At 37.0% G+C, this 19879-nt stretch overlaps 1 protein-coding gene across 1 annotated transcript in view; it reads right to left on the bottom strand.

Moving 5' to 3' along the window:
• Window positions 1-19879, bottom strand: part of DDX10 (DEAD-box helicase 10) — a 48699-nt gene that overhangs the window by 25837 nt on the left and 2983 nt on the right. The window contains exons 3-10 of the mRNA XM_017729500.1: window positions 16955-17015; window positions 16584-16714; window positions 14737-14895; window positions 14166-14286; window positions 12841-13030; window positions 10589-10715; window positions 9177-9339; window positions 7829-7913 (exon numbers count right to left, since the gene is read on the bottom strand). Coding sequence (XP_017584989.1) covers window positions 7829-7913; window positions 9177-9339; window positions 10589-10715; window positions 12841-13030; window positions 14166-14286; window positions 14737-14895; window positions 16584-16714; window positions 16955-17015 — 1037 coding nt within the window. The remainder of the gene's footprint in view (window positions 1-7828; window positions 7914-9176; window positions 9340-10588; window positions 10716-12840; window positions 13031-14165; window positions 14287-14736; window positions 14896-16583; window positions 16715-16954; window positions 17016-19879) is intronic.

Below are 19879 nucleotides of genomic sequence, written 5' to 3'. Positions count from 1 at the left end.
AGCCAACAGCTGGTATCAAGCATGAAGAAATAGAACGGCAACAGTCCAGTGAAGACAGGATGAGAAAAAAGTGGTTTTCATGCAGGCCAAACAGAAACTCAGTTGTTGCCTAATCTTAACCTATCTTAACCCATCCATGATCAGATCCAGTTAACAGCTGTATATACTAGGCAATACTATTAAAGCAAACAACATTACCATTATTACAAAGGCAGTAAATGAAAGCATACTGTGGTTGTTAATGAATTCCACCTGGCCATGCAGCTAGAGTTGAGCTTGTTCTAACTACATTCAGAGTTCTTCTACATCCTTGCCATGACCATTGTAACATACAGTTCAGTCAAATGCACCACACTTTATTGTCAGTTGTTGGTCATAACAGAATAAAATAGGAATGGGAACCATCTCACGATGGTCATCAGGCACCAGTGTTCTGCTGCAAAAGCAAATATCCAGTAGGAAAAAAGTTATGGAAAGGGAACTGTAAGGATAAGGTGAATGGATATGCATGCAGACTTTACAGGAAATGTTACACAAGTTGTCTCAAACAGATGTATTACAACATGTTTCCCTAACATTTGTATTTCAGAAGACATAAGTTGATGCCAAATTTCCAGAGTTAAAGGCAGTATTTCCACTTTGTTTGGCAATAAAAAATAATCTATTTTAAAAGCTGGTAAAGGAGAAAACTGAGATGATGAGATAATCATAAAATTTGAGGGAGGAGGGTTGTGGGTATAAAGATACTTGCATAACAGTTTCCTGAACTGGAATATTTCCCTTTACAGAAAATGCAATATACAGGAGGTGATAATGTTTTTGAAGATATTTACCACACATGAACATGCACGAACCCTAAGTATAATTTTTTTTTATACTCTGGACGTCACACATTTACCACCATACTCAAAAGAAAAGTATTTTGTGGATTTTTTTAATTTGTAACTTGAATGGGACTTTACCAGGTTGACTTGATTAAAGATCTAATTTTAGCCTAACTGGGCCAGCACGGATAGCATCAACATATGCTGTCATCTCATCTGCAAAACTGGTGAGCTTAAATCAAAGCCCATTCCCAGAAGTACTGCATTCCAAGCCAACAAGCCACCTTCAGACACTTTAGTGTTCCAGAAACTCTCCACAGTAAATCGTTTCAGAGAAAGGAAATTGGGCACCAGGGAAGCCAGATCAACTGCTCAACTGTCTCTTTCTCACTCACACCAAATCTGCTAGAGATTTACCAGAAGCAAGCAAGAGACTGCTCTCCTCAAAACATTAAGGGCAATGAGTTAAGCATTTGGAATAGCATCAAAACCAATCCCAATAAACATGCCTGATTTTGCACGTGCATGATGATACACCCTAATTATGTATTTTCACTCTTCTTCTAACAGACCCTTTGTTTAGCATACACAGTTGCAAAACTATAAATATGAAACTACTGAATAGTTACTTCCACTGTGAAGCTAAGTTATTCACCATGTAAGGCAATCATTTATTCACTACACACCATTCACACCCTTCTCAGAACAGAAATAATCTGGACCACTTGATTTCACAAAAATAATGTTCTTTAAATCTTTGCACATAATTTTAGTTTCCATAAAGAATCAAGAACAAGATGATTTCATCATGTGGAAAAACTGATGAGCAAAAATACAAAAAGCAGCACAGACTCCTCTTTCTAGAGCAAAGATTTGCCCCTGCAAAGACTGCAAGAAACAGCAGTGAATTATTAGCAAATAACCTAACGATCATGCATAACATAAGATGCATTAGGAAAAATGTTAGAGTGAGTCAAGTTCTACTATTTCTAGCATGTAATTTATATTTAATTATTTAACTGTTTTCAATTTTTTTATTAACAACTACAGTAGTGAAGGAAAAGACATTTAATTGATGCAGGCATTTGTCATGTTGCACATTTTTGTGTAATGGAACAATGTAAGACATCTATAAAAATATATCCAAAACATATCAGAATGGATAGTTTTATTCTGAGCAGATCAGTTTCAACCTGATACACGTAACAAATAAATCTGTTCACCCACACAATACCCTTTAACAAAGAGAAACTAACATCCATATCTACCCTTAAGGGGTTCTACAGAAATACAGTAATTCATGTTTAATTTTAAAACTCAACCATTAAATGTGACTACATAAGCCACTATTTCTAAACATGTTTCTTAAGCAAAGTAACAGTTTTTTTAGGTCTCCAATATCAGGCTCAATTCAGGCAAAACTTTATTTCCAATCATACTACCTTCTGGGCCTTCTGAAATAATGAGGACTGGTGAAATCTAAGCTTCAAACCAAGAAAACATTATTTTTCCAGGCCCAGTAACAAGAAGAGTTTTATCTACCATTTATCATAACTTCTACACTGCCGGGTTTCTTTCATAATATGGTGATTTGTTATTCTGGTTCTTTAAATGACAAACGAGCATAGAAAATAAATGCATATTGAAATTTCTATCCCGTCTACATGATCAATGGCCTCTTTTTTGCAATACATATTTCTGTTTAAAACAACAAATCTTTAACAAGAGATCTGGATGCACTGCAATCTGAAACTGTGCTGTACCATTTACAGCAAGTCTTACCAAAGCAGCCCAACAAAAATTACAAGAGACCAGAAAGTGTCTTGACTATTCACAGCTGACCAAATGCAGCAGACAGTCAGTGTTCACTGCTGAGTCCTCGATTCAGGAAGAAGAGCTTCTTCCCATGGATTGTGAACAGTCTGACATCCCAGTGAGCATTTAAACAACAAAACGTGAACTGGCTTCATCTGTTGGTGTTGCTTTAGGCCACTTCTAATGCTTTGTTCATTTCTATTACTCCATTGCACAGATTGTAATTCAGTATCCCCCAAAAATTATCAGTAAATTTTTCTATGAAGTCAGATATTGATTCTGTTTATTTTTTCTTTTCCAGTGACCATTAATATCTTTTTCCTTTTTCTGTCTGGAAAGAAGCCCTTTTATACCTATTGGCAAGTTCAGAGAAACAACTGGGTTTTACTCTTGCCACAGAACCACGTTCTCCTTCCTTCAGTCATACTGGGTCAGTGTCCCTGTTTGCCAGTCTTGGTCACAAGAAATAATGGACAAGAACAGGCTCACCAACCTTATCAAGTTAGTCTTACAATAAATTGATTTCAAAAGGCCTTGGGAGGTTGTTGGCTCCTCCAGCCTACACTGGAAGCAATTCATTTCCCACAGCAGCTGTGTCTACTCTGCTGAGTTAAAATACGTGTGCTTACTTATTTTGTTATTCCAGCTTATGGCATAGCTTCACGTCAGCAGGCAATAACCTTGGCCACTTCATCGTTCAGTGTACAGGAACATTAATACCATTCCATTAGGAAAAGAATTCTAGCAGATAACACAGTGCCAGTCAGTACAACTGCAGCATCAGGGGCCACTGTCAAGAGTGTAGCTAGAATACAGTTTCAATTTTAGAAAATTTAATAATATGAATTCCAAGTTAAATGTGGTGTCAACAATGTCTTGTGACCTCCACTGGCAGCTATTTTTACTTAACTTGGGTTAGGATGATGACTTGTCTGCAATATAATATGAGACAGTCTTAATATGGCATTTATTTTTAAACAACAGTGCTACAGTGGGTCTTAAAATAAAAATAGAAAAATAATCCAAACAAGGAGTTGTCATCTTGGCTGTCCTGATTACTCAGGACCCAAGACATATATCCCTGAAATATTTTTCCCATTAAAAAAAGAATAAAAATCAAGTTTCCACCATTGAAAAAGGTACTGTTAACTCACATTTTTAAATGCTTTATTGCCACATTACTCTTAAGGCTTATTAGTCTCACTTTCACACATATAATGTGCAATTATTTAAGGAGAGACTCAATGAGCATTAATGAGATTCAGAGCTTATACTACAGAGTATTACAGACAGAATAAGATCATTCTATGACCTGCCCCTTTCACCCGTCTATAATTTGACAGGCGTGTGTGTTCTCCAACATTCACAAAGCATCAAAAAACACACTCTTCTTAAAAGTCTTTAGTCATACCTCTTTGGGTCTAATCATACCAGCCACTACAAAGATGGCAGGTAACAGAGTATTCCACTTTGGGAAGATGGATTTTTCCATTTGTTTTCAGAAATATAATTTACTGAAAGAAAGAAAAGCATACACAGAGCTAGACAGAACTCGCATGCCTGTGTGCACACTATGTTTAATGACAACAATAAAACCACAATTACTTTCCTAAGTCAGTGTAAGCACCTAAGAAATCTAACCAGCTAGGCTGGATTAAATGCCATCAGAAGTCTGAGCCAGTCAGATCTAAATCTTATATATAGCTCTGGACATACCACAGATAAAAACTGCAGAGCAAAAACATTTAATCTGTTTAACATTCCAGTGTTGGTGTCTTTAAAAAAAGACTCATGACAGAACGATCACTAAACTCAAGCAGCAGCTTTTAATAGTCGCTTCTGAAGCAAAAAAAAATTAAAACATTAAGTGGAGGGATGAATGTAATGCCAGGAAAGAAAGAAATTCATTACTGAGACTTGCAAGGATATAGGTACATCCAAAACTGAAGGTATTTACGAATTAATAAAAAGATAAAATAGACTTTTTGGTGTCTTGTCTCACCAACGCAATCATGACTGCACGAAAAACATGCCTATAAGCTTTTTTCATGCCATATAACTTAGACATTATGTTTGGAAAAACAGTTGGGGAAAAAAGTGAGCATCAAGGGGCTTCAAAAATTATTATTATCTTCTGCTGTCCCCTAGTGGCACTGTAACTTGTTTCACAAAATTCATCAAAGAATACTTTCAACTGTAGGCTTCATAGGTTACAGAACAGAAGGCATAAATAGAAATTAAAAGCTGGAAGAAATTATTTTTGCAGGCAATTGCTACAAGCAGTTTTTATTTAGGTTTTAGAAACTAAAGCCCACAGAAAACACTGTAATCTAGTGTTTTAAACCACTAACTTCTCTAAGAAATTGTGTGGAAAAAATAACACCGAAAGTATTTACTAGACTGCCCATGGCATTTGTCAGTATTTTAGAAATTCCGTCACTGAACTAGTTAAGACTTTGAATGCAACTGGAAACAGCTTCCAATCACTCCAGTTGTAGCATACCTTTCAAGTTTATTAAAAAAAAACCCACTCAATACATGTCAATTCTACTATGAAGTAAAAGCATTACTGGACAACACCCAGATTTTCTTGATCTTACTTTACCATAAATCAAAAATGCAAGAGCTGCAATTTATGTTCTTCAGCAGGGTAAAATGCTAGGGAAATGTTTGTTAGGGAACACAGTGGCCTTACCCACTTAAAAATAAACTGTTACCGCTCACCTTAGATCAAGCTTCACAAAATTGTAAGACAGATGCGGGAACATATCCATGACTGTCAAAGGTTTTCCAGCCCCATCCCCAACATAATTTCTCTCCTTTCATATTTACTTTTGTATCACAAAATAATTTGACTTCAAAAGTAAACAGTACTTGGCATCCCAGTTTTAATTACAGTTTAACACAGCCTCTTAATTAGCTGAGATATGTAATTTAGCTTTCATTCTATGCAATTATATTCTCAAAACCCATGAAAATTTGTAATTATCTCTTAACCTCATTAATGAGGACTACTAAATTGCAGTTCAGTTCATTTTTATCAAGTTTCCAGAAGAAACACAAGCTTCTCATACAAACTGTAGCTATTGAAAACATGTGAAGCTTCCTATTCAACACTCAGATTTCAATGAGAAGTACATTCTCAATTACCCACATGAAAAACTGCATTAGTATATTTACTTATTGCACAATATTTACTTTAAATTACTAGACATCTCCCTTGTTTTATTTTCAAAGATTTATTTCATGCTATTAAGTTTCCTAAAAAATTTCCTTCCAGGACTGCTTTACCTTAAGGATGGAGAGAGCCTGTATGTTTCTTCAAAATTAATGCCCAGTATAGGTAGAACCTGCTGATCTTTGCATCAGATTAGGAAACAGAAAATATCCATGAAGCTTTTCCTACAGAAGGAATTTGCTTTCACTGTCAGTCAACACCCTCCAGCTCACACAACTTGCTCAGATGTACTCCTAATTTCCATAAGGCCTCCCTACTGAAAAATTCACACAGAAGGAAATGTAAACTACATCCCAGTAAGGCATCCAGCACAGCCCACAGCCCCTGAGACAGACACTTTGCTCCAACTTTCTGTCCAAATCTGTCCCTTGAGCAATCACAGAAGGCTGTATTTAAGAGGCCACTGAAGACAGACCCTTAAGGTTGTCAGGCTAAAGTCCTCTCAGAGTCATATTTGAATAAAAGCATTATGACAAAGGGGAGTTGGTTGTCTTTGTAGCTCTCTAGGGCTGTTTCCCCATGCAAAACCTACTTACAATTGCTCTTCTCAGCTCCTAATGAGAATTGGGAAAAGGCCTGAGGATTACAACTCCAGGGAGGTGCTTTAACTCAGTGACACAGTTCAGAAAGAGCTCAACCAGTATCCTAAACATTGCCAATTAAACAATGCCAAATACATTGTTTTCCTTCCATGATGACAGTATGCTATAAAGACAAAATTACAAGCCTTCTGTGGAAGCCACACAGGACTAAATAAAAAAGACAGACGAGAAAAAGAAAATATTACAGAATTCTAACCAAGTCTGTATACTTTTCTCTCAATTGGTATGCATAAGATTACATCTAAATTTTAAATTAGCAAAATAGCTACGTGTTTTATCTAATTATATATAACATTCACTGACTTTGTTCATTGACAGGTCTTTTTCAAAGTCATTTAAAAATTTATCATTCCTCTACTGCAGAAGATCAGAAAACGGAGAGCACATAGACAGAACGGGGCAGAAATGTTACCAACTACAATGAAAACATGGCTAAAACTTCTACATTTTGAAAAGAGTGCTGGAAGTGCACTCTTGTTGTACAGTCACCAAAATTTACAGCCTTCTGATCCAGAAATACAGATCTCAAATTTCTATGGTGTTGAAATCCTGTTCTAAGCAACTGCTCTGTCATTAGGTTTGATAACTGACTATATTGCAAGCTCTACTACAAACAAGTTAAATTAGAGACAAGATACAATGTCAGGTCTTGCATTTCACCCTTCAGATAACTGCAGGAGGTTTTTGATCTACTGAATTACATGCAGTAACAGCTTCTGTTCCACTTAAAAATCTACTTCAGAGATGAAGGACCTGGTTTTCAACAGTCTATCTGGGTAACACCCTTCCATCACAGAGGCTTAGCCACAAATATTTTTTAACTAAAGCAAAGCTTAAGAATGTAATTCCGCAGAAGACTTAGAAAATTAAAAATTTAACCTGTAATTAACATTTGATTCCTTCCTCTCAAATGAAAATAAGGAAGAAATATTTCCATTCTTTTGAAGAGTCTTCAATGACACAAAGAATTGGATCCACAGTCTAAAACCTTATTTATCTATAAATGTCAGTGGAAAAACAAGCTTTTCCACCCACAAACATGCTCAATTCAGCCTTTGAGGTAATCCTGCAAGTTAAAAGGATTTTCTATTTCCTCACTATTAATCTTCCCTGATCAGATGGAACAATCAGGGATGTTCTTGTCTGCTGTAACAAGTCTCTGAAGCTCACTAAGAAATTATTAAGTTAAATCATTACTCTTAACTAATCAAAAGGGTCTTTTAGTGATAACAGCCTTTTTCTTTCTAATTTATATCTTAATTTTTTTCAAGTGAGTCTTTAACCAATGATCTGTCCCTACAGTGATCTAGTTTTAACCATTAAAATACTAAGGAAGAGTGAAAACAAACCTGGCTGTTCTTCCCACTCTGTGGATGTACGTGTTTGCATCTTCTGGACAATCAAACTGAATGACCCAATTCACTGCTGGAAAATCTGTGTAAAGAAAAAACATATCAAGTAAGTTCACTGGACTCAAAATCATCCTATTCAAGAGCATAAATTCCTGCAAGAACCATCACTTGGACCCATTTACAGACATCAGGTGCAAGCTCTGAAATAATGTATTTGCATACATAAACAATCATTCTCTTCATCAAAGAAAGTTAAATTAATTGTGTGTTATTTCCTAAATTGTGACAGTGCAATGAATGGAACATAATTTCACACTTGACAAGAACAGACATGCTTTGTGTCACACAGATGACAAAACACCACTTTGGTTAACAATTATGTAACAGAATCTGACCCGCTTTTCACCCGCACTGTTAACATCCTACACCACTGGGGTCTGAAGTTAGCTGTGGTGAGACTGTACTACCTCATCTGTCACATACAGAAATACCATAGTTCCTCCCAAAGATGGGAGGGGGTGACCAAGCCTGACAAAAGTCAACCTTGACTGTGAATGGTATTAATAACAAGCATTTCTGAAGTGCTGTGCTTCGCGCAGCAGCGCCAGGCTTCGCACTGAAGTGTTACTTCCTAACCAAGTCTGCAGCTATACTGTATTCCACAAGTACACTGACACTCTAAACCAAACCAACACAAATTAGATAGTCACTGGTGAGATTACAGCAGTATGGAAGGTATGAGAAAGTTTTCATTCCTGACTTCAGTTTTTAGAGCACCTTCTTTCTTTTCCTAACATAGTGACAAAACCTCACATTTTGGACAATGGAGTTTGCTATCTCAAAGAATGACTGGACTCTTGCAAAGTCTTGTGTTGTACTTAAATGCCTCCAAGAACTAAAAGAAAAAAAAGTCTTTTTACCCTCATTTATTTTTCTGTCTCCTTATCAACAGAGTCCTACAATGTCACTCAAACATCAGACATTACAATTTCAGGTTTCCATTTCCACATACCAGTAGGTTAATAATTTTCATATCCTTTGGAATAACCCACAGGATACAGGCACAGCATAAATATTTAAAACTGCTGGAATCTTGCCTTACAGCATGCAGTAAACAAGTGCATCACTATTTCCATACCACCTGTGTTTTTCTGGGGTAAGAAGAAAAGCTCAGATGAAGTGGGCCTCTTCAGTAAAGAAACAGCAGAACTCTAAGAAGCATCTCTTTTGTGATACCCTAATGAGCTCCTAAGCAAACTACAGCTTCATTTTTCACAAACTGGGTTGGTCTACAAAGTCTGACAAAGCCTCAACAGGTTTAGCTGCTGGTTCTGTGGGTACCTACCCAGGCCACGAGCTGCAATATCTGTAGCGAAAAGCACTGCTGCCTTTTTCCGAACAAAACAAGTGTAGACTTCCATTCTCTTCATCTGCTGCTGCTTGCCATGGAGTGCCAGGACAGGAAGACCAGGCTGAAGCTTACAGAACACTCTGAATAGATATTGGACCTACCCAACAAACCAGGGGGAAAAAGAATTACCATGCAATGTTAAAGTCGTTAAGATCATATACAGTGTATATAACAACTGACATAATACATCAAATTAAATAAATTTTTCTTCACATCAGAGAAAAAAGATGTTATTTTGAGACCAACTGTGGCAAAAGATTGGCATGCCTTTTGATGGCATTTCCTAAAGGAAACCAGAGTAGGTAACAGCAAGAACCACTTGGGACATGAGTAGTTAGGCTGTATGCAAGGGACCAAAGTATCAAAGTCCATCAGAAGCACTGCTTTCAGACACTACTGGAAGGGTGTTGTGTTTTACACTTGCAACTCAAATCAGTCTACAGTCTCTTTACTATTTCAAGTTTCAACAGTTTCTCCTATAAAATCAGCCTTTTTTACTCTTACCTACAGTACCCATGATGCAGCATTATTTTGTAGCAGGCAGCTACCTAGTATCTTTTTAAGAAAGCAGTCACATAAACTGTGTATACTACAAGAACAGCTGCAGGCCAGAGAATTTCTGTACAACTAAGCCAACCACTTCAGTGTACTCACCAGTCAAATGCAGAACAACAAAAATACTGCAACCTCTTGCACAGGTGAAAGAATAGCAAGGAATAGTTACTGGACCATCATAAAATGGTCTATTATTGTAAAATACTAGCATTGTATTATACTAGCAACCAATACCTGCATTGTAAAATAGTTGATACACGAGTAGTTATAGGTACAAATACCTGTGCCAAACAAACACGTGCAAATAACTTCAACAGAATAGTCCCAGGACACTTACACAAGTAGGTATTTGAAGGATTACTTGCTATGTAAGAAAAACCTTTGCATGTACTATTTCACAATCACACTTTCTCAAACAAGCAGATTTAAAAGCTTGTAAGGAAAGCAAGAATAACTACTGCAATACTTTGTAAGCTAACTATGAAACATGTCACAAGATAGAACTGAAACAGCGGGGCCTTACGGACATTAACTTTTAGCATTCATTTTTAACAGCAGACCACAAAAATGGCTGAGAATACTCAGGTCTCCTGCATTGAGCCTGGGTCACTAAACTGCCCAGAAGCCAGGCCTTGCATGACATGCAGTAGTAGGTGATGTTTTGTCCCTCCAATTTCCTCTTGCAAATTAAGTCCATAATCTCACCTCTCTGGTGCATTGACATCTACATTAACATCTTCATTTTATTAGTTTTAAAATGGTGGGGAGAAGGAGGGAGAAAAAAACCATACCTCTTTACAGCTTGCAAAAAACACAATGCTCTTCTTTTTCAAATGAGTTCTCAGGAAAGAGTATAACATGTTTACTTTTTGCTGGAGCTCACAGACAACATAGTTCTGATCCAAAGTTGCTGGGGTACTAAAGAAGAAAAGAAAAAAAAAAAAAACAAAAAAACCAAAATCACACAAAAGAAGTACAAAAAAAAAAAAAAAAAAAAAAAAACCCCAAAATCACACAAAAGAAGTATATTTAGATAAATCACAGAAATGTCTCACCTTTCTTTTAAGCCAAGAGCATCTTATGCATATTCAGTAAAAGGAGAAAAGAAAAGGAGTCAGGCTGGAAAGCTCTCCCACTTGAGGAACAAGTCTTAGCAGCTTCACTTGAAAACTACATCAATTCCCTTACTAAAAGCCAGTGGGGAGGGACAGATGTCTTTTGACATTACTTCTAAATTCATTTACTACCAGCAAGGCAAACTCCTTCCACGTCTAAGCAGCGACATTCAAACTGCCTTGACTTAAAATGCAACTTTGTCTATTAGTCCCATTAAAGCATCATTTGTGCTTAAGGCAATGTCAAAGCAGAGTCTAATCACGTACAAAAAAAGAGCATTGATGTACTTCTACTGATTATATTGACACGCAAAGTAACTTTCTAAAGCTCTGAATTGTCGTCTAAACTCACATTTCTGTTCTTAAAAACAGAAATAAAACAACAAAAAACTTCTTTGGGATATCTGCCCTTGAAACACGTCTAAATGCTCATCTCTTACAGTCCCTCTGCTTCACCCTGAACAGAACATAGGTATTCAAAATTACCTTTCTAAAGGTGGCCACTTGGGAGGATGAAACTACAAGAGACTTTTCCAGTTTTCATTCTGTTATTTAATTTGAATTACGCCACAGTACTTTTTGCTTTCTAAATCTTTCAGAGGAAATTGCTTTTATAAGGCAATAACCTAAGGCAGTAAACTCTGAAACAAATTAATACTTTCCTTTTCTTTATTGTTTTGTTATCTAATTGCACTCCCCCAAATATTTAAAAAAATTAGATGTACTTTAAAATAGACTTCACTGAACATAGGAGATCAGTGAAATAGATAGTCCCCAAAATTAAGACTGTGTACAAGGCTTGTACATTCTCTCCTGCTATGAGGATATTAACCACACATTTTTTTCTGGCAATCATGTTTATTTAAGATGCCTTTGATAGTACTGCTGATAAAAAAAGGTGTTTGCAGTACAATACAGAGATAATCAAATCAAACAGCAAAAACTTCCCCAAGATTCAATGTGGTTCTGCTATGCATTTGCCTGATGATTTCTTGTTTGCTCCCGGGAAAGCCATTTTCATCTCCGTGCTTCACCTTTCTCCTGCATCTTACATATGGAAATATATGCATGTTTCATAGAAGAGCAGAAAAAGAATCATCCATGTTCGTCAGTAATTTGACACTCAGATGATTGAGCCCACAGAAATGCAAAATTAACATTCTTCATTTGGATTTCAAAAGAAAATAATGTGCCAAAAAGCAACACTCATTTAGTGATATATTAAATTTTTGAGCATGGCACACCACATACTTCCCTTCAAGCAAGGGCCCCCCATCCTGCTCCAAACTGTAGGGCAGGCCAAATTTATTTTGTGTACACAGAGCCAGAGCCCTAAACATGCACAGAAAATGCAGCACATCAGGAAGCCACAGGAGTTACTGCACATGGACTAACACCACATGCTTTTCTTCGGGCTCGTAATACAGAACACACAAACAAGACTATCATTCTGCACTTTCCCAATAGGAAAGCATGTCCTTGGAAAGCCAGATTTATAAATGGCACACAGACAGACTGTATTTGCACACACATGTGGTGGTTTCACACAGTAAGTACACACATGCAGGAGGCAAGGAAGCCAAACAACAAAAAAAGGAGTAATTCAGAACTGAGTGCTCCTAGACCCAGGACTCTGGCTATAATCCACTCTGCCGCTTCCTCCTGAGGAAAAAAAAATTCAGTCTGAGAATCTGCCTGAGGAGACAAGACAAGCACAGGTTCAGCATCCCTGTAATCTCCCTGTAACTCAGTCAGAACTAGTCCCCTCTTATTTGGAAATTCTGTGCTTTCAGGAAGGCACACAAGCAGGATCAGACACTGATCCAGTGATGGATGCACAACACAACCTCTGATTCAGGGAATTGTCAGGCAGCAGTTAGGTAGGATCACTATCTAACCCTCCCCAGAAAAAAAAAATCCCAACATACCTGAATTTGGCTTTCTCATGAACCCAAACATATTCAGGATCTTTCAGACTCAGCCGTGCAAGATCCTTCACAGATTTTGTTTGTGTTGCAGAAAAAAGCAGAGTCTGGCGTTTCTTAGGCAGGTTTTCTATGATTGCATTCATTGTATCAGCAAACCCCATGTCTAGAATTCTGTCAGCTTCATCAAGAACTGGATTGAAGGATAAATTTGAGAAAATATGGTTTTAGATTTAGTTATTAAAAAAAAACCTACATTAAATCCACATAGCACAAAATTCCATCCGTACTAAAAGTGCAGAGAGTAAATTAATTACTGTACATGACAGAATTCTCTTTAGATATTCCTGTACTTCATAAAACATGTTTTTAAAAAAAACCTGCAACAGAAATCATAGCATTTCCCATAATCTATGCACTACAGCCGTCAATTTCACATGCTGAAGCAAAAAGATCAGCATCTCAAGTAAACAGTTTGGCAATTTGCAAACAGACTCCCTGTCCTATTACTGAAATAAAAGCACAGAATGTAAAACAGTGTTGTTGTACTGGTGACAGAGCAAAACACTCTCCTGTACCTAAGCTGAATTTACCATTGAAATACAGGGTATAAACCAAGTAGCACAGAGACAAAGCTTTAAAAGAGCCTACATTTAATGCAAATCTTGTCTAACTGCCATGAATTGTACTAAGTGTAGCAAGCATGATTTCACATTTTATCAGCTTCATTAGCTTCTTAATTGCTTCTAAGTTCCTCAAGCTATGCTAAAGATTATGCAGTTCTTAGTAGAAGGCAAACCTTTTCATTACACTGAAAATTTTTGTTCAGGTTGGAAGGATGAAAACAAACAATGTTAACAATGCAAACAAAAGAATAAAAGGAGCACAAATCTATCTTAAAACACGAATAAAAATGTTTTCTAGAACTGGTCCAAAATACACATGCTGCAGTGGATATTCTATATAGCTAGTTAATTAACATGTCAGGAAAGACACAAGAGCCATAACCAGAAAGGGAAGTTTAGCATTAGTAAAGACAAATATAAAGGATTATGCGGGACACTACATTGGGGTTTGGGTTCCTTACTAAAGCCCCTGCTTGTTCTTATCGTCTTAAGGAAGGCATGCTCAGCAACTGCTTCAGAGAAAAGTACACACAAGAAAGAGGTTTTGCTGTTCTCTAATTTAATTTGAATATGTATGAGCTCAAATCCCATTTCATCTACATACCATGACAAGAATAAACTTTTTATGCAAGGAAGTGCTGCACACAATTATGAGCTGCTACAATATATTCCTGACTACTTTCAAGTACTTAAAGAACTTACTCAACATTTGCAGATCAGATGCATAGAAATATGAAGTTTCATCCATGTGTTGTAAAAGCCGTCCTGGAGTGCAAATTAGCATATTTATGTGGTGGATTCTTTCAGACTCTTCTTTCAGATCCTGAAAAGGAGTTAAACCAGCATGGCTCTAGTTGTTCAGACTAGAAGTCCAGTACCAGAGACGGTCAGGTCAGTTTAACCTATTAATAGCTTTTAGAAAGAATAGTCAAGGAGCAGCCTTTCCTCTTCCCCCAGATATGGCACCATTTCTTCAGCATGCTCACACCTGTGGCTTGAGGAAAAAGTATTTCAGAATAATCTAAATTGACAGGATAGTCCTGGGAGACATAGCAGGAAGGTCCATCCAGTCATGGACACTGAGAAGATTTTAAATATGCAAAAGCTTTAAAGGACACAGAATACACAGAAGAAAGCGAGTGGGTCACTGATAGGTTTCCAATCAAGACTCTCCTCCTTGACTTTTTGAGCCCAGGGTTTCCTTCCTAAACTAGCACTTAATACAGCACTCAACTATGCCTCCATACAGCAAACTCCAAGAGAGGACACACACCTTTCCTCCAATGATAAGGCCAGCTGAGAACTCATGGTTCTTCCCCACTTTCCGCAGAACCTTGAAGGTTTGATACGCCAGCTCCCGCGTAGGCGATATTATCAAAACCCCCAGGCCATCAGCTGAAGTCCACTGCTGGCGATAGAGGAGTTCCAAAGCCTGAAAGCAATTACAATGTGTTATCATCACAAAAATCTCAGAAGAAAAACGTGCAACAACAAATTGGTCAACAAAAAGTGTCATAAAAAAAAAAAAAACACGACAAAGCCACATTAATTAAAAGAATGATGTGAAGAAATATCAGTACACACTCTACATAGTTTGATGACTTATAAATTCTAACTAATGGTAATGATACTTGCTGTAGCAAAATTCTCCAGTACCAACCTATGACAGAAAGTAATGGGTGGAAACTCATAAACACTTTACTGCACAATTAATCCTATCCTGTTAAATTCTGGAAATTAGGCCATTTATATGACAATAGAAATCAGTGTTGAAAAATATGAGAAATTTCTCTGCTCCTTAGGTTTTGTGGGAACCAGGAACAGAACAAGCACCTGGAAGAACATTAATTATTGAAGTTTTAATTCTAGCTTATAGACTTGAAGTGGTACTATCCACATATCACATACAGAGCATTCCAACTAAAATTGCCATACAGCTCACACCAGGATTATTCGTCCTTTTATGAATTCATACTGCAGAAACACCGTATTAGTCAGCTAATCCTAACACAAGGACTTTACAGGTATGAATATCTGAAGCCTTCTGAAATACTGAGAGCTGGTAAGCATACTTGCACAATTAATTTTTTTCCACTCTTCATCTCTTCAGCTCCTCTCGCAGCCCTCTTCTCTAAAACTGCTTTAAAATAAGGTTTGTATAACAAAGTACTTCTACTCTTAGATTAACTAATGGAGTAATCTCACTTGTTTCCCAAATTCACAAGACTTTTGAAGCCACCTACATTTTTTTATTCTCTACTAATAAGATTTTTTTTTAAAAAAAGCAGCATAAAGTATAAATCTTCTTTACTAGAGAGGGTATTCAAAGCACCTACTACTGCTCCCTGACAGTAATTACTGACAAAATAGGCTCCAAAGAATTTTATGCTTACAAAAATGCAAGTAATGTTTAAAACAGAGTAACTCCACTAAAAAAAATTCCCCTTCATCTAATCACAACATGATGCGGTTTGCATCCACTTTTATGCACACTTTAAGCACATCTCAATCATACTTTTAAACTGAAAAAATGAAATGCAGATCATGACACTTTGAGTAAAACTGTCAGACGTGTACATCCATGACAGGGCTTTTCATCCCACTTTTCTGCTTGCACCTACAAGTGATTTCTAAGGAGTTCACAAAAGACAAGGAAATGGAAGTCCACAATCACTAAGGTTAACTTTGCTATATAAAGTCCAAACTGTAACATTTTAAGGGAGTGAAAGCCACTCATCTAAGAAAATATAAGGAACTGAAGAAAATCCACCAATCTGTTTCATACACCTAGTTTTCAAATGCCAAAAAAAATTGGACAACTAGAGTTGCACCAGGAAAACACTCTTGAGAGAAAAACAAAGCACTTCCTAAATCACACAAGGTCTACTAATGTAAGGATCAAAACGAAACTTTTAAGTCTTGGAATATTCCTAGCACAAAAAATACACTTCTTTCAGAAACTCAAGCAGCTTTATTCAATTCCTAAGTATCTTGGCTTTCCTGAAACACTCAGAACAGCTGAATTGTAACTTTTTTCTCAGGATCTACTAACCTAAGCTGACATCAATACTTCACAGATAACTTGGTTTGAGTACAAATAGAAGGATGTAAATTACTTACTGGAACAATAAAGGCCAAGGTTTTGCCTGATCCAGTCTTTGCAGCTCCAAGTACATCTTTACCTTGTAAAGCCAAACCTATGGTTTGCCTCTGTATCTCTGTTACCACACGATACTGAGCTTCTTGCAATCCTAGTATTTGCAGGGTGGGAAGAGAAGAGAGGGTGTGGGAGGGCAAAAAGAACAAAAAAAAGAAAGAAAAAAACTTTATTTCATTTTGTCTGGCCTGCAGGACTGCATTGCTCTGTTTAGAAAATGCTGTACATGGCAATACTTACCTAAAACTTGGTTTAAAGAAAAATGTTCAGATGCAGATAAGCAATGCATTCCCTTTTACTTATATTATTTCCAAAAGAAAACTTCCATACTTACCTTTAAGGGTTTTCTTTGACAACGGAAAATCTGAAAATCTTTGGATTTCACTTGCATTTATCTGAAACAAAATAATTTTAATCAATGCTTACAATCTAACCATAAGAGAGGAATTGAACAGCATTCTACAAGTTGGTGTTAACATAAATATGTAGTAGTTCAGTATGACCTGATTCAAGTTAGCTAGTCAGGCAACCTATACCAGTTTGACCTAAGCTAAACTACTGATCTACCATAAACTACTCAGTAAGTAATGACATACTTGAATAATGCAGGCTAATAGCACAATTTAAAGCTCAGACCATCATGAAATCATAGAACAATTTAGACTGAAGAGGACCTCAGAAGGCCCCTGGTCTCCACCTTACTAGAGCCCAAATGTCCTTTTCAGATCTGTGTTTTCAGACCCCAAGCAGGGATCTACTGGGAATATATGCCCATCCTTGTTGCAGAGTGTATTTGGGCACCCAGAGCTGCAGAAATATTACATCCACCTGACTGGGAAAAGAAGAGCTCCCCTATGTCCTGAAACTCACCAGATTCACCAACCTCTAGCACTCAGTGTATTTAATTTTTTAGAGCTGTCCTACACAGTAAAAAAAAACAAAAAACCAAAACCTAAAAAAATAGTTCTTTGTCCTGACACCTACTAATTTAGTTCTCTGCATGCACCCATATTTGAGAGCTGTTAATTACACACACACACACAGAGTCCCCAATAGCATGTGCTTGAGTCCATGAGCTTGTTCAATTATTTACAAAGATGAGGTGTCAAGTAGAGCTCTTGGAAAAAATGTAGTATTTTCAAGGCTGTTCTAACAGATGTGAGCAGCTTTCACTGGCAAAGTTCATAACTAATACTAGCAGGACAAAAAAAACCCACAAAACTCAGGAAAAAAGAATAGAGACTACTGTATTTATAAAGCCTGAGCTGAAAAAGACGGTAGACTATACAGCTTTGAATCCATGCTGACTAAGATGCATAAACTGAGATTTCTAAATGTCAAACTTGGAACTCACAACTCATGCATTTCTAATAGGTAGTGTTTATCTCTAACAAACTGCTGAACAGAAATCTCCCAAATCAGGGACCAAGCAAAACAGTCCTCAGACCCTCCTGACATCTTGAGTTAACAATTCCAGAGAAGGCCTCAGATGAAGAGCTACTGAGCTGTCAGATCAGCCTTGTGTCTACTTGAAGTACCAAACTTTTTACAGCCTCTGCCTGTTATAGAAAACTGAGGGGTCATAGCTGTTTAAAGCATCTAAATCACAACACTACTCTTTTCAGCCTAGTTCTCTCCAGTAAAATCAAGACAAGTAACTTAATACATGAATTTAATCTCTATAAAAAGGTTAAAGCAGGTAAAAGGTAGTAACACCCTTATTAAAACCTGGTTTTGACACATTTCAAGGCAAAGCTCTTGTAAGGTAGATTTCAAGCTTTCACTGCGTCCTAACAGAGCAAATAAACTTTTGTCAAACATTATTTTGGAGGAGGGAAAAAATCCTACTAGAATCACCATTAAAAAAAAGGTCTTTTGTTGACTTTCACATATTGGAATTTTTGACAACTATTTCCAAATTCAGTTGCTAATTTTGAAGATACTATGTATCACATGAAATACTGGGGCAATTCCCACTCTTTATTATTTTGCATGCTAAATATTTACAACTCAATGATGTATACAGTTGCTGTTTAATTTCAGCCAAGAGACTGTCTGCATAGGAAAACAGTAAGCCTACAGGAGGGAAAAGTGTTTCACTAACATCAAAAAAGAATTCATGCAATTGATTATATGCAACTTAAGGGATAGATTTTTACACGTTTGTGATACATCAAATGGGCTATTGCAGCAATCTGAAATTGTTCTAATGATGAAAGTATTTCAGTAGTCAACTTCTTTTTTAACTCTAGATGACCCAGTAAGAACAGATGTATTAATCAAAAAAGAAGACAAATATTGTTCTGCTCTTCCACAATTAACTTCTCTAAATCAATTTAAAAATCATTACATGAATAAGCCTAGCTCTTTTAAAGATGTCCAAGAAAAAAAAAGTGAGAACAGTATTAAAAGAGCAAGGAATGTTAGGAAAGGCCATGTCACAAAGCTTCCTATATTATTTCTCTGCCCTACAAAGGATCCTCTTCCAGGAGCAGAGGAATGTTATGTTGTAGTACCCTTAAACTCCAAAGGTACTGATACATTTTTAAGTCATGTCCAAACAGCAGGCATAAGAAGGACTGATGTCTGAGGTAGGTCTTCTGATAGACCTATTCCACATCTACATGCACCAGTGGAAAACACCTCCAACTTCCACCTAGTTTGTTTCCCTGTCCAAAGTTACTACCTCTGCTCATCTGCTGGGAACCTGTAACTGTGAGCTCTCTCTAATCAACTCCATATGAGAGCAGCCAGCTCATTTCAAATACCTCAAGTGCTATTCTGATCTAACTCAACTAATTTGACACAGAGCAGACTAGAAAGGATTTTGCACAAACAGCTCCCCAGCACATCAGTTAGGCTGTTAATGCTTTTCATGAGCACAACTAGATGGAAAAGACCATGTCCATCAATGGCCTGACAGACAACAAAGTCACTGAATCAACAGAAAATAGCTCATCTATGAACGTATAACACAGAAAATGGTCCCATGATTTGGACACATTGGAACTAAATTTCACATTTTCCATCTGTGCTGCCACACACTTGCCATCTGTCAACAAATGGAAAAAAAAATTCAGTGAAGAAGTATATTGGTTGTCTCTTTACTATTCATTTTATCTTGTTTATCCACTGCAGTCATTCTCACACACGAAATGATGGACAGGAGGCCAAGCTGGATCATCCTGCATCCATCAGCCGTTCTACCACTATTCCATGCACATGTAAATCTAACCCACACACAGCCTGTGTGCCAGAG

Source organism: Corvus brachyrhynchos, unplaced genomic scaffold (assembly GCF_000691975.1).
Source record: "Corvus brachyrhynchos isolate BGI_N302 unplaced genomic scaffold, ASM69197v1 scaffold253, whole genome shotgun sequence".
NCBI lineage: Eukaryota > Metazoa > Chordata > Aves > Passeriformes > Corvidae > Corvus > Corvus brachyrhynchos.
This window is presented reverse-complemented; position numbering and strand designations above follow the sequence as displayed.